General features: G+C 54.7%; 1 protein-coding gene across 3 annotated transcripts in view; it reads right to left on the minus strand.

The window, feature by feature from the left end:
• The window catches only part of LOC105490048 (cyclin and CBS domain divalent metal cation transport mediator 4), a 50,095-nt gene extending 37,826 nt beyond the window's left edge, over nucleotides 1-12,269 (minus strand). The window contains exon 1 of one of the 3 annotated variants that reach the window (XM_011755282.3): nucleotides 10,761-12,269. In XM_011755282.3, the coding sequence (XP_011753584.2) occupies nucleotides 10,761-12,162 (1,402 nt within the window). In that variant the 5' untranslated portion in view covers nucleotides 12,163-12,269. The remainder of the gene's footprint in view (nucleotides 1-10,760) is intronic. The other 2 variants (XM_011755280.3, XM_011755281.3) reach the window with 2 other exon arrangements.
• Between the last annotated feature and the right edge of the window lie 447 nt (nucleotides 12,270-12,716).

A 12,716-nucleotide genomic window follows, 5' to 3' on the forward strand; every position in this document is an offset into this window, starting at 1 on the left:
ATAATAATTTTAAAAATAACTAACATGTACCACATTATTACACAGTGCTGGGCACAGGGCTAAGCACTTTGCACACCTTACCTCACTGAGTCCTCACAACAAGGTCTGAAGGGGACACAGTCATCAACGTGGATGACCAGATCACTAGCAGCTGAAGAGAAAGTCACTATTTTGGGCGTTTCATGAAATAAATTACACTGTACAAGCATTTACTAATTTTTGAAACTGACTTCTAACTCTTAGGAAAGTTTCATGAGAGAGAGGCTTCAGTTTAAGGCAAGACTCCTGGTGACAGTGCATGTGTGCATAAACGTGGGCGTTTGAGAGCCTGCGTGTGCACATGGGGGTTAGCAGGTGGGTGTGAACGTGTGAGAGTGGCCCTGCCTGTGCATCTGGGAGGTGGGAGTGTGTGTGTGCGCGCGTGTGTGTGTGAGTGCCTGCCTGTGCCTGTGTGGGGGGTATGAGTGTGTGTGTGTGCATGAGTGGGAGTGAGCCCGCCTGTGCCTAAGGGTGTGTGTGTGTGCGCGCATGTGTGTGTGAGTGTCTGCCTGTGCCTTTGTGGGGGGTATGAGTGTATGTGTGTGCATGGGTGACAGCGAGCCTGCCTGTACCTATGTGGGGGTATGAGTGTGTGTGTGTGCACGTGCATGTGTGAGTGCCTGCCTGTGCCTATGTGGGGGTATTAGTGTGGGTGCGCACATAGGTGGGAGTGGCCCTACCTGGGGTGGGGGAGGGATCCTCCTCACACTGAGGCTCCAGGCTGCCTCCTGGCCAGAGACCAGGCGTTTCAGAGAGCCTGGGAAACCAGTCCTGCAACAACCCTACCCCTTCACAGTAAATCAGCCCTGCAGCATGGAAGCAACTCTGACCGTAACCTCTGGGGAATGCTCCAGCAACACCAAGTTTAACCCCCAGCAAAACAAACCAGCAGCTGCACATCCAGCCTCTGGGCTCACCCTCCCGCAGAGGCGCACAGCACTGCCCAGCCCTTGTCCTGGTGCAGATGCTCTGAGAGACTCCCAAAGGATGATGGGGATAAAATGGATTTCATGTCTTATCAGCGGGAAATCTGAAGAACCCATCTAAACTGTGTTCCAAAAAGCACGCAGACAAGGATTTGTTTTTTTTTTTTTTTTCAGATGGAGTGTGGTTCTGTTGCCCAGGCTGGAGTGCAGTGGCACGATCGTGGCTCACCGCAACCTCCGCCTCCCGGGTTCAAGCAATTCTCCTGCCTCAGCCTCCCAAGTAGTTGGGAATTACAGGCGTGCACCACCACGACCGGCTAAATTTTTTTGTATTTTTTTAGTAGAGACAGGGTTTCACCATGTTGGCCAGGCTGGTCTCGAACTCCTGACCTCAGGTGATCCACCCGCCTCAGCCTCCCAAAGTACTGGGATTAGAGGTGTGAACCACTGCACCGAGCCATGCTGTTTGTTATAAGGTTTTTGTTTTGTTGTTTTGTTTTGTTTTGTTTTGAATAGAGACAAGTTCCAGCAATGAGATGTATCTCTTTTATGGCTACGGACAAATAATAAACACTAATAAAAAAGAAAGACAGAAAATCCTTTAACAGTGGAATAGGCACAGAAGTAAGGAGTCCAGGCTCTAGCCTATGACATAAGCCAGGGGTCCTTTATGGAGCCTCCGACCCTCTCAGAACAGGACGTCCTGGTGAAAGGAGAGGGGTAAGAGAGGTGCAGGGCAGGTGTGGCAGCAGACACAGGGGCTGGAGCAAATGGCAGCGACTGGCCAGCTGCTTCCCACCCGCTCAGCCAACGGCCAGCCGGGTACTTCTGGAAATTCTAGCACCTTCACCCATCTCAGAGTCAGTTCTGCTGAGTTCCAAGAATCCCTAAGACCACAGGAAGGCTTTGAGACAGCCTGTCCATCCCCCACAGGCTGGGGAGAAGGAACCAGGAGGCTCTGCAAAAATCAGTCGCCAAGGCAGCGATGAAGGCCTGGCCCAGTTCCATACACACTCTCCATGACTGTGCGGCCTTTCAGGAGCCAGCGCTCAGTGCGGGACAACCATGCTGGCCCCTGCCCTCAAGGAGACTGGAGGCCTGTAGTAGCGACTCCTTCAGAGGGGCCAGGCTTCCTTCCCCTCGAAGATGTCCTTGCTGTTCAGTCAACCAGGTTCATGTGGGAAGGGGGCAGAGAGATGGCACCCAGGGATCCGCACCCCCAAGTCCCTGTAGAAAGGGATGGGAAGCAGCCCGGGAGGCCCGAGCCACACCCCCACAGCTGCTGCGGAGGATGGCGAGACTCACCCCTCAGCCCTTGGGTCTTGTCCAGGCTCTCCCAGGGCAACACGTACCAGAGTGGAAAACGCCGTGTCTACCCACCCTAGCAGATTCCGCTGAAATGTCTTCCCAGACGTTTACTTACAAGACAGGCCTCCCCTTCCTAAGGGCCCCCTGCTGATCCTGCAGGGCCGTCCCCTGATGTTGCGCTCCTACGTATTCACCCATTTTCAACGTTAAACATCTGCTCGGTGCTTCCCGTCCTGACCAGAGGTGAGCAGAAAAACACTGGAGCGGGATTTCCTAGTTAAAAATACGAGATGTTTGAAAAGCAAACACCAGAATAACCTACGAACCTATTACGGCCTCGATGCACGGCAGTGCCTTCCGTTGCGCAAACCAGAGCTCTGGGAAGAAAACTGTCAAGTGAAGACACGTGAGTCTCCCCTCAGTTCTGGCTCCTCTTTGGGAATCAGCCCATAGGCTGCGCGGGGCCAGCCAGGAAGGAGGTGCAGCTGCCCGCCGGCTGGCACACACCGGGCCCCTGCACATGCCCATGTTCCCTTCCCACAGCACTGCACTAAAGGGAAAGTGAGAAGGAGCCTGGGCACAGTTCTGTCAGCTGTCCCCGCTGGGACCTGTGCCTGCACCCAGAGTATCAACCAGCTCGTGTCACTCTCAGATACACCTGCCCCCGGGCAGCTTCTCGAGATCAAAGCACCATGTTGAGGCTATTACCAGGCAGGGCTGACGGACAGCCTGTGCACAGCTGCCTTCAGGCACCACTTGTCTGAGGCTGCTCTCGCTGGGCACCCCACAGCCTAAGGTCCCATCCCACAGTCTGTGCGTGGTCCTCACCCCATTGGACCTTCCAAGGAGGCTCCCGAATACCGTGCCCTCTTGGTTCTCTTTGTCCCCATCAAGGAGTTACCCCAGCCCAGCTTTTACACACTGACATCCCCTGCACTGTCCTTTCCTCTCTCTCACATTCCTTTTTTTTTTTTTTTTTTTGAGACAGTGTCTCACTCTGTCACCCAGGCTGGAGTACAGTGGCGCGATCTTGGCTCACTGCAACCTCCGCCTCCTGATTCAAGCTATTCTTCTGCCTCAGCCTCCCTAGCAGTTGGGATAACAGGCGACCATCACCACGTCCGGCTAATTTTTGTATTTTTAGTAGAGACGGGGTTTCGCCATGCTGGTCAGGCTGGTCTCAAAGTCCTGACCTCAGGTGATCCACCCGCCTCAGCCACCCAAAGTGCTGGTATTACAGGCGTCAGCCACTGTGCCCAGCAGCTCTCTCTCCCGTTCTGCCTGCTCTTGGCTGACTCTTAAACCTTTTAGTGTTGTCCTGGCCTTGCTCCCCAGTCCCACGTGAGCATTTTCCCCTGCAAGCCTGCCTAGATGTTACTGCACACTGGTGCGGGCCAGGGCCAGCAGCATGGGCATCATCTGAGAACCTGTCAGAAATGCAGACTCTCAGGCCACACCCAGCCCCACTGAGTTCAAGTCTGCATTTTAACAAAATGTCCAGGCAGTCCAGTGTGAGAAGCCCTAGTGTAAACAATGCTGGGCACGGAGAAGGAGCTCAGTGACGGGTCCCACCATTCTCATTACCACCACTCACCTCCCTCTGCCCTCACCAAACTGTCTCTTCATCCTCCTCTCCCGACTGCAGTTAAATGACATCATCAACCTGAGTCCCAAGCTAGAAACTTCAGACTTTCACAGCTACTTCCTGGTCCTGACTCCCAGGTCTCCATAAGGACCAATGAGTCTAGTTACTCTCACTTCAGAAGCATCTCGCTTTCGCAGGCCTGCCCTCCGTCAGCCCCTCAGCCCCGATCTGTGAACTCTGCGGAGCCAGGTGTTGTTCATGTGTCTCTCTCCTCGGGAGACTGTGAGTTCTGTGAATGGGGCAGTTTTATTCATCTCTGATTCCCCACAGCCAACACGGTGTCTGACACACAGGCTTCAAAACGGTCACTGTTGGTTGAACAAACGAAAGAACAAGCAGGTGCGGATGGGAGCGCGGGGTGGGGAGGATAAGCTACCTAAGGTGTGTCAGATGACAGGAACCAAAAGTGAATGCCAAAATCATGCAGTGTTTTTTCTTCACTTTATAAAGTTGTTCCAGGAATAAAATAAAGTCGGTGGGGGCCAGGCGCGGTGGCTCAAGCCTGTAATCCCAGCACTTTGAGAGGCCGAGACGGGCAGATCACGAGGTCAGGAGATTGAGACCATCCTGGCTAACACAGTGAAACCCCGTCTCTACTAAAAAAAAAAAAATACAAAAAACTAGCCAGGCGAGGTAGCGGGCGCCTGTAGTCCCAGCTACACGGGAGGCTGAGGCAGGAGAATGGCGTAAACCCAGGAGGCGGAGCTTGCAGTGAGCTGAGATCCGGCCACTGAACTCCAGCCCGGGCGACAGAGCAAGACTCCGTCTCAAAAAAATAAAATAAAATAAAAAGTCGGTGGGAAAATCTGACACAGCCTAGATGAAAATATGGGTTTTTTGTTTTGTTTTGTTTTTGAGACAGAGTCTTGCTCTGTCGCTCAGGTTGGAGTGCAGTGGTACAGTATCAGCTCACTGCAACCTCTGCCTCCCGGGTTCAAGCGATTCTCCTGCCTCAGTCACCCCAGTAGCTGGGATTATAGGCATGTGCCATCATATCCGGCTAATTTTTGCATTTTTTTTTTTTTTTTTTAGTAAAGATGGGGTTTTGCCATGTTGGCCAGGCTGGTCTCGAACTCCTGGCCTCAAGTGACCCAACCAAAAAGCTCCCAAAGTGCTAGGATTACAGGCGTGAGCCACAGCCGGGAGGAGTTTTTAATGAGAATATTTCTAGCTTTTTCTCACCAACTTACACTACACTAACTTGCTGAGAGGAGCAGTAACAGGTCCAAGGCCAACTCACAGGTCAGTGACCAGGCTGGCTGGAGTTACACCCAGGTCTGTACAGGGTCTAGGTGGTTATAAGGTGGGTGGGGAAAGATAAGGTGTTTAAAGATGAGCTAAGTACCTGGGAGGGAAGGAGTGTCCCAGAGGGTGGGTCACAGCTAGAAGCTGGAAGGTGGGCTGCAAGCGGGGGGGGGGGGGGCGGGGGGACGGGGGACGGGGGACGGAGCTCTGCCCTCTTCCTTCATTACTTTGCTTCAGGGTCTGGGACAGTGGTGAAGGCAAAACACAAACTGAGGGCAGGAGGAGCTGGAGGTGCCTTTGTTCTGAGATTCCAAGCTGGACAAACCCATCCACAACACCCAGTACTGCAAACAGTTCTAGGCAAGGTTTAAGCGGAAGGGCCAAGGTTCAAATCACAGGAGACTCAGGCCTGAGGGCTTGTCTCACCAACTCTTGATCTTACTCCTGTGGTCCTGCAGCACCTAGCATCAGGTCTTGCACGCAGCATGGGGTTCCACGGATATCTGGCACTAACTGCCGGGAGCCGGGAGACAGAAGCACTGCAAGGCTGTACCCCCTGCCTTACTCCCAGGGACGCTCAGCCGCCACCTCTGCACCAATGCCCCTGGCCCATCTCTAAGTGTGCAGGAGCACATTCATGACTCATCTAACGAGGGAAGCTGTGTAAACCCCCAGTGGTCAAAGACCACTTATTGGTGGGGAAACTGAGGCACGTGGAGGGGAACCATGCATTACACTCAAGGCCCCAAACTCTACCTCTCAGTCCCCGACATGTCATCCCAGGCGCTCCTCCTGTCTGTCCTGTGTGGATGGAACTCTGAACCTGGTAAGTGCAGGACACCCATTTTTCTTTGCCCTCATCAGCTCCTCAGAATTCTAACACTATTAAAATGGGAAGGATCCTCTGCCAAATCAGACAGGTATTCATTCACTCACTTTCTCACTCAGTGCCATGGACGGAGGCTTACTATGTGCCAAGAGCCTTTCTAGGGGCTAGAGATACATTGACGAGCAAAACAAAGAGAGCTGCCCTTTGAAACTTATATGCCAGTGGAAGGAGACAGACAGTAGACAACACAGTAAATCAGCAAATTACACAGATGCTAGAGAACGATGTGTGCTATGAGAAGAGGGGAAATCAGCACAGGGCAGGGGAGATTAGGAAGTTGGGGTGGGATGGTGGGTGCGGTTTTAAACAAGGTGGCAGGAAGGCCCCACTGAGAGGTGACCTGGGAAGACAGTGAGCCATACTGACTTCCAGGGAAGAATATTCCAGCCCAAGGAAACAACCAGGGCAAAGGCCCCAGGGTGGGAGCATTCTGGTGTGTTCAAGAACAGCAAAAAGGGCCAGGCGCAGTGGCTCACACCTGTAATCCCAGCACTTTGGGAAGCCGAGGCGGGCAGATCACTTGAGGTCAGGAGTTCAAGACTAGCCTGGCTAACATGGTGAAACCCCATCTCTACTAAAAATACAAAAATCAGCCAGATGCGGTGGCACGCACCTCTAATCCCTGCTACTCGGAGGCTGAGGCACAAGAATAGCTTGAACCTGGGAGGCGGAGGTTGCAGTGAGCAGAGAGCGTGCCAGAGTGAAACTCTGTCTCAAAACAAAACAAAACAAAAAAAGGCCAGGCGCAGTGGCTCACGCCTGTAATCCTAACACTGTGGGAGGCTGAGGTGGGGGGATCACCTGAGGTCAGGAGTTCATGACCAGCCTGGCCAACATGGTGAAACCCCATCTCTACTAAAAATATAAAAATTGGCTAGGGCCGGGCGCGGTGGCTCAAGCCTGTAATCCCAGCACTTTGGGAGGCCGAGACGGGCGGATCACGAGGTCAGGAGATCGAGACCATCCTGGCTAACACGGTGAAACCCCATCTCTACTAAAAAATACAAAACACTAGCCGGGCAAGGTGGCGGGCGCCTGTAGTCCCAGCTACTCGGGAGGCTGAGGCAGGAGAATGGCATAAACCCGGGAGGCGGAGCTTGCAGTGAGCTGAGATCCGGCCACTGCACCCCAGCCTGGGCGACAGAGCGAGACTCCGTCTTAAAAAAAAAAAAAAAAAAAAAAAAAAAAAAAAAATTGGCTGGGCGTGGTGGTGGAAGCCTGTAATCCCAGCTACTCGGGAGGCTGAGGCAGGAGAATCGGAGGAGGAGGTTGTAGTGAGCCACGATGGTGTCATTGCACTCTAGCCTGGGCAATAAGAGTGAAACTCCGTCTCAAAAAAAAAAAGAAAGAAAGAACAGCAAAAAGGTCAGTAGGGTTTGCCAGAGAGTCATCCATTGTTCATTCATTTGTCCAACACTTACTGGAGACCCGTCTCTTTACCAAGCACTGAGTAGTGAAAACACTTAAGAAGGCATAGTCTCTACCCTCAAAGAGCTTATAATGCTGGAGAGGGGAAAGAAGGAATACAAAGGCCCTAGAACAGGATTACTTGTGGGGCAGAAGGACTCTGGCAAAGCTAGGCTCAGGGCCCTCGCCCAACCTGGGGTGGAGGAGGGTCCAGGACAGACCCTCAGAGAGAGACGCTGGGCTAGACAGTCACCCCAGCTCTGACTCTGGTGCTGTTGACAATGCCAGCTGAAAGGCCAGGTGCGGTGGCTCACGCCTGTAATCCCAGTACTTTGGGAGGCCAAGGCGGGTGGATCACCTGAGGTCAGGAGTTCAGACCAGACTGACCAACATGGAGAAACCTCGTCTCCACTAAAAATATAAAATTAGCCGGGGGCGGTGGCACATGCCTGTAATCCCAGCTACTTAGGATGCTGAGGCAGAAGAATCACTTGAACCTGGGAGGTGGAGGTTGCAGTGAGCCGAGATCGTGTCATTACACTCCAGCCTGGGCAACAAGAACGAAACTCCGTCTCAAAAAACAACAAACAAACAAATAAAACAATGCCAGCTGTTCTAACCTTGCTGACTTGTTTCTCTTAGCCAAAAAAAAAAAGCATTCCCAACACCACCAACACCAGACTCCTAAAGAAACTTTTTTTTTTTTTTGAGACAGAGTCTTGCTCTGTCGCCCAGGCTGGAAGTGCAGTGGTGCGATCTGGGCTCACCGCAACCTCCGCCTCCCGGGTTCAAGCGATTCTCCTGTCTCAGCCTCCCCAGTAGCTAGGACTACAGGCATGTGCCACCACAGCCGGCTAATTTTTTGTATTTTTAGTAGAGACGAGGTTTCACCATGTTAGCCAGGATGGTCTCAATCTCCTGACCTTGTGATCTGTCCACCTCGCCCTCCCAAAGTGCTGGGATTACAGGTATGAGCCACCGCGCCCTGACGAGAAACTCTTAAATGGCAGATGGACACTAGGTATGTGCTGTGTCCTGAGCAATCGCAGACTAAGAAGGTGGACACCAGATGGGAAGGTCTGGAAGAGGTCTGGAAGAGGCCACACTGCAGGGAACCCAGTGAGCAAAGAGTTAAAACTGGTTTTCCAAGACCTCTGAGAATGGGGAAGTGAGTGATGGCATAAAGCCACAGGGCCTGCTCATTTGGGGATGGGGGGTGGAGAGCGGGGACTATCACCATCTCCTGGGCAGCCTGTGTGCAGTTCCCTGGGATTACCAGCACTGCTGCAGGGCTTGGCCTCAGGCGACTGGCCTCTGTTAAGGAGAAGACTTTCCTGGAGTAAACTGACCTGGGGACTTTGGCTCAGCAGAGCTCTGCTCTGGCCTAAGAGATGCTAGCTCTGTTTTCCCAACTTAATGAAAGGACACTTGACAAGACAGAGCCCAAAGACAGCCCTCTCAAGACCCAGGAGGCTCCCACCCAAGAGAGCTCAGTCCTGCTGATCAAGACTGGGAGACTGGTCAGACCAATCCATACTGGCTGGATCCAGATTCCCAACTGAATTGAGAGAAGGTGCTATTGGGTGTGTCACAAGCCACAGTCCCAAACACCACAGAGGCAGCGAGGAGGAAGTTGCCCTGGAGGGTCCTAATCAGTTTCCCTCCCAAGCAATAAGAGAAGTCTTCAGGTCCCAAGGCTTGGGGTGGGGCTGGGGCACAGATCCTCACTGCTTTCCTGTCCCAGGCTCGGGTACCTGGGAAAAACCGATCCCTGGCTCTGCACTCCCAAAGCCGCCCCAATCCCTGCCCCACCGCAGCCTCTGCCTTCACCACCAGGGGTCTGTCTCTCCAGTCTCTGCAGGGAGGCCACCTTCCCCAGGGCCCTCCCCGACTCTAGCTTACTTTACTCAAGTGGTCCTCAGCTCCGATGCTGAGATTCAGTCTGTTGAACTTAAGAGGGTACCAACCCACCACCCTGGCCCTGACCCCAGCATCTTTTCAGACCAAACCTGGCAAAGCCAACTCCTGCCTATCCCACTCCAAAGCTATCCTCCACTCTCTGTTACAGAAACACCTGCCAGCTCACTGCCTGCTAGGATTCCGAAGTCCCTCCGAGCCCTAGGTGGGCCTGAGCGGCCTCAGCCAGCAGGAGCTCTCCTACGAGAATGAAGGCTGGGAGGGTGTTTAGAAAGCAAAGTCCTCAAGTTTGGGATGAGCCCCTCACCCCCATTCCTTTAAAAAAGAGCTTCCCTTTCTGCCTCCTCACTTCCTTCAGCCAGCCTAGGAGGGTTCCACTCCATAATTGGCTTGTTTACTGCCACTTTGAGGGTTTCTGAATGGCAGAGGTGGGAGGAAAATTTTGCTGGAAGAAAAGGAGTGTGTGCCTTGAGCTTTGAGGCTGATGAGTAAACCCTCCAAATGTCTCTCTAACTACCTGCGAAATGGCCAAGAACCCAGGTGAGAAAAAAACACGAGGCAGTGCAAGGCAGCTGAAGGTTTCCGGCAGACCACTGGAGGGAAGCTGATGCTGGCGCCAGGGAAAGACGGGACAATTACCAAAACTTAATCTGCTTGCGTCTGCTGAATAGTCGAAAGCGCCACTTGGCATTGTTCTGAGCGGCAAGCCAATGAGAGACCTCCCAGTTCTGCTTCTGTGGGTTGGCACCTCCAGTAACATCACTCCCCTGCTCAAAAACCTGCAGCTCCACGCTGGGAGCAAACTTAGCATCCACCACCAGGCCCCAAACGACTCCAGCCATTGACAACTGAGCATCAGGGCCACTATGCCCAAGAAACAGGACCACCCGCTGGGCCACCAGCACACCTTTGCTTCGCCACTCGGGTTCTCTGCTTGCGGGGTTCCCTCTGCCTCAAGCAGCAAGCCTCTCCACCTTTTAAGGTTCTCCTCAAAAGCACCTTCCCCTGTGAATTCCCCAATTTCCCAGCCCCTTCTCGACTCCACCCCATACTCTAAATCTCCATCACCTGGCCTCTTTTCAGGCATCTTACTCAGTCTTGCTTCAACAGCTCCCTGAGGCCTTGCTCCAGCCCTCCAAGGGAGCGAGTGTGTCTTATTCAGCTTTGATTCATCAGGAGCACACAGCATACTACCTGGCAGACGGCAGACACTTGAGAATGGGTCTCCTGCTCCAAAATCGTTCACCTCAGAGGCATAGGAAGTGATGGGCAAAGGGACACAGAGTCACACAAACAGAACACTAAAGCCAGCAGACACAAAACACGCCAGGGGACAAGAGGCGTCTCGAGGAAATTGAACCAGGGGAACTACATGCGGCCTTACCCTTCTTGAACTCCTCCAGCATGGCATCCAACTTGGTGTCATGGAAGACAAAGTGCACCGGGTGGTTGTAGAAGCGAGTGATAGTCTTGAGCGGGGTGCAGTCATCGGGGTCCACAAAGGCCAAGTCTTTGACGTAGAGAATATCTACGATATTGGACTGCTCATCTTCAAACACCGGGATGCGGGTATAGCCGCTTTCCATAATCTCCGACATGGTGTTGAAGTCCAGGATGGCATCGCTGCGGATCATGAAGCAGTCCTGGAGCTGGGTCATGATATCCTCTACGGTTTTGGTGCGGAGTTCCAGGGCACCCTGGATCATATTGAGCTCCTCTTTCACGAGGTCATTATACGGCTCCGTCACCTTCAACATCTCCATCAGCTTCTCCCGGTTGTAAACAGTGCGAATCTCCTGGCCCAGAAAAAAGTCCAGGAGCTTGCTGATGGGAAAACTGAGGGGGAAGGTGAGCAGCATAAAGAATTTGGTGAGAATGATGGTGTTGGCACCCACAGCCAGCCCGTGTCGGGAGCACAGGGCCTGAGGTAGGATCTCCCCAAAGATGACAATGCCAATGGTGGAGGAGGCCACCGCCATGAGGCCGGACCCGATGAGGTTGTCTAGAAGGATGGTGAGGGAGGTGTTGACCAGCACGTTCCCCAGGAGCAACGAACAGAGAAGGTAGTTGCCCTTGCGCCGGATGGGCTCAATCTTGCGGGCATAGCGCCTCTCCTTCTCGGTGCCACAGTTCTGCACGATGCGCAGCTCCATGGGGTCCAGGGCCATAAGCCCGAGGTTGAGGCCAGAAAATATGCCCGACAGCACCAGCAGCACCGTAATGAGGAGGATGTGCAGCCAGAGAGGCAGGAACCTCCCAGGCTCCTCCACCATGAAGAGCAGTGAGTCCTTGTCCGTCCACTTCAGCCAGGGCCCGTCGGGCTGGGCCCGGGTGCACAGTGCATACAGCTTCATGTTCTCGCTCCTCCGGAGGAACTTGGTGAGCACCACCAGCACGCCGGACGTGTTCCCGCGGCTCACGTTGACCAGCTGCTGGACAACCAGGTCCTTGGTGAGCTCGAGACAGCTGGTGGACTTGTGGAGGGTCTCGGCATCGTCCACCTCGGTGAAGGAGATCAGGTTACCGGAGATGTTGCCCAGGCTGTAGCCGTACAGCCTCAGGTTCACGGTGCTGCCCTCGGACACGAAGATGATGCCATCCGGGTTCGTCCCACACGACTTGTTGCAGCTCGCCAGCCTCATGCCCACGATCGCGCCCTGCTGGGGGCTGCCCTGGCCCCGGGCCCCCCGCGCCCACAGCAGCACCAGCAGCACCGGCGCCGCCAGGAGGAGGCGCCCGCGGGCCGGCCCGTCGCCCGGGCGCCCGCCCCCGCCCACCGGCGCCATGTTGCTCTGGCTCTGCCGCCGCCGCCGCTCCCCGCGCCACGCCGCGCGGCCCCGCTCCGCACCGCCGCTCCGGCCGCTCCGGCCGCTCCGCTGCCGCCGAGCCAACTGCCCGGGCCGCGAGCCTGACGTCAGGTCAGCGCCCCGCCCGCCACGCCCCGCCTGCCCACGCCCCTCATTTGCATTGGAGGCCCCGCCCCCGGGGCTCGCTGCTCCAGCCCCTGCCCTTAAGGGGGTCCAGACGCTTAAGGTGGAACAGCTCCGAAGCGCGAGAGCCGCGGGCGGGGACAGGCCCAGTGCTCCGCCTCCGCGCCCTTCCCCGCCTTTCTCTGCCCGTGGGGTCGGCTCTCCTTCTCCGGGACCTGGTCTCCTCGCCACGCCGTTCCTGTTCCTCGGCCTCGCCCGGCCGCTCGTGCGAGGCTCCTTTTCCGTCCCGGCAGCCTGCAGCTGGGGGTGGCCCGCTCTGCAGGCAGGGCGAGAAAAGTGCTTTTCCTGATGTAGAAAAAGAAAAAGGGAACCTGAGGGCTTAGGCTGGCATTGCAGCCTGCCCCTGGGGA

This window comes from Macaca nemestrina, chromosome 13 (assembly GCF_043159975.1).
Source record: "Macaca nemestrina isolate mMacNem1 chromosome 13, mMacNem.hap1, whole genome shotgun sequence".
Taxonomy (NCBI): Eukaryota; Metazoa; Chordata; class Mammalia; order Primates; family Cercopithecidae; genus Macaca; species Macaca nemestrina.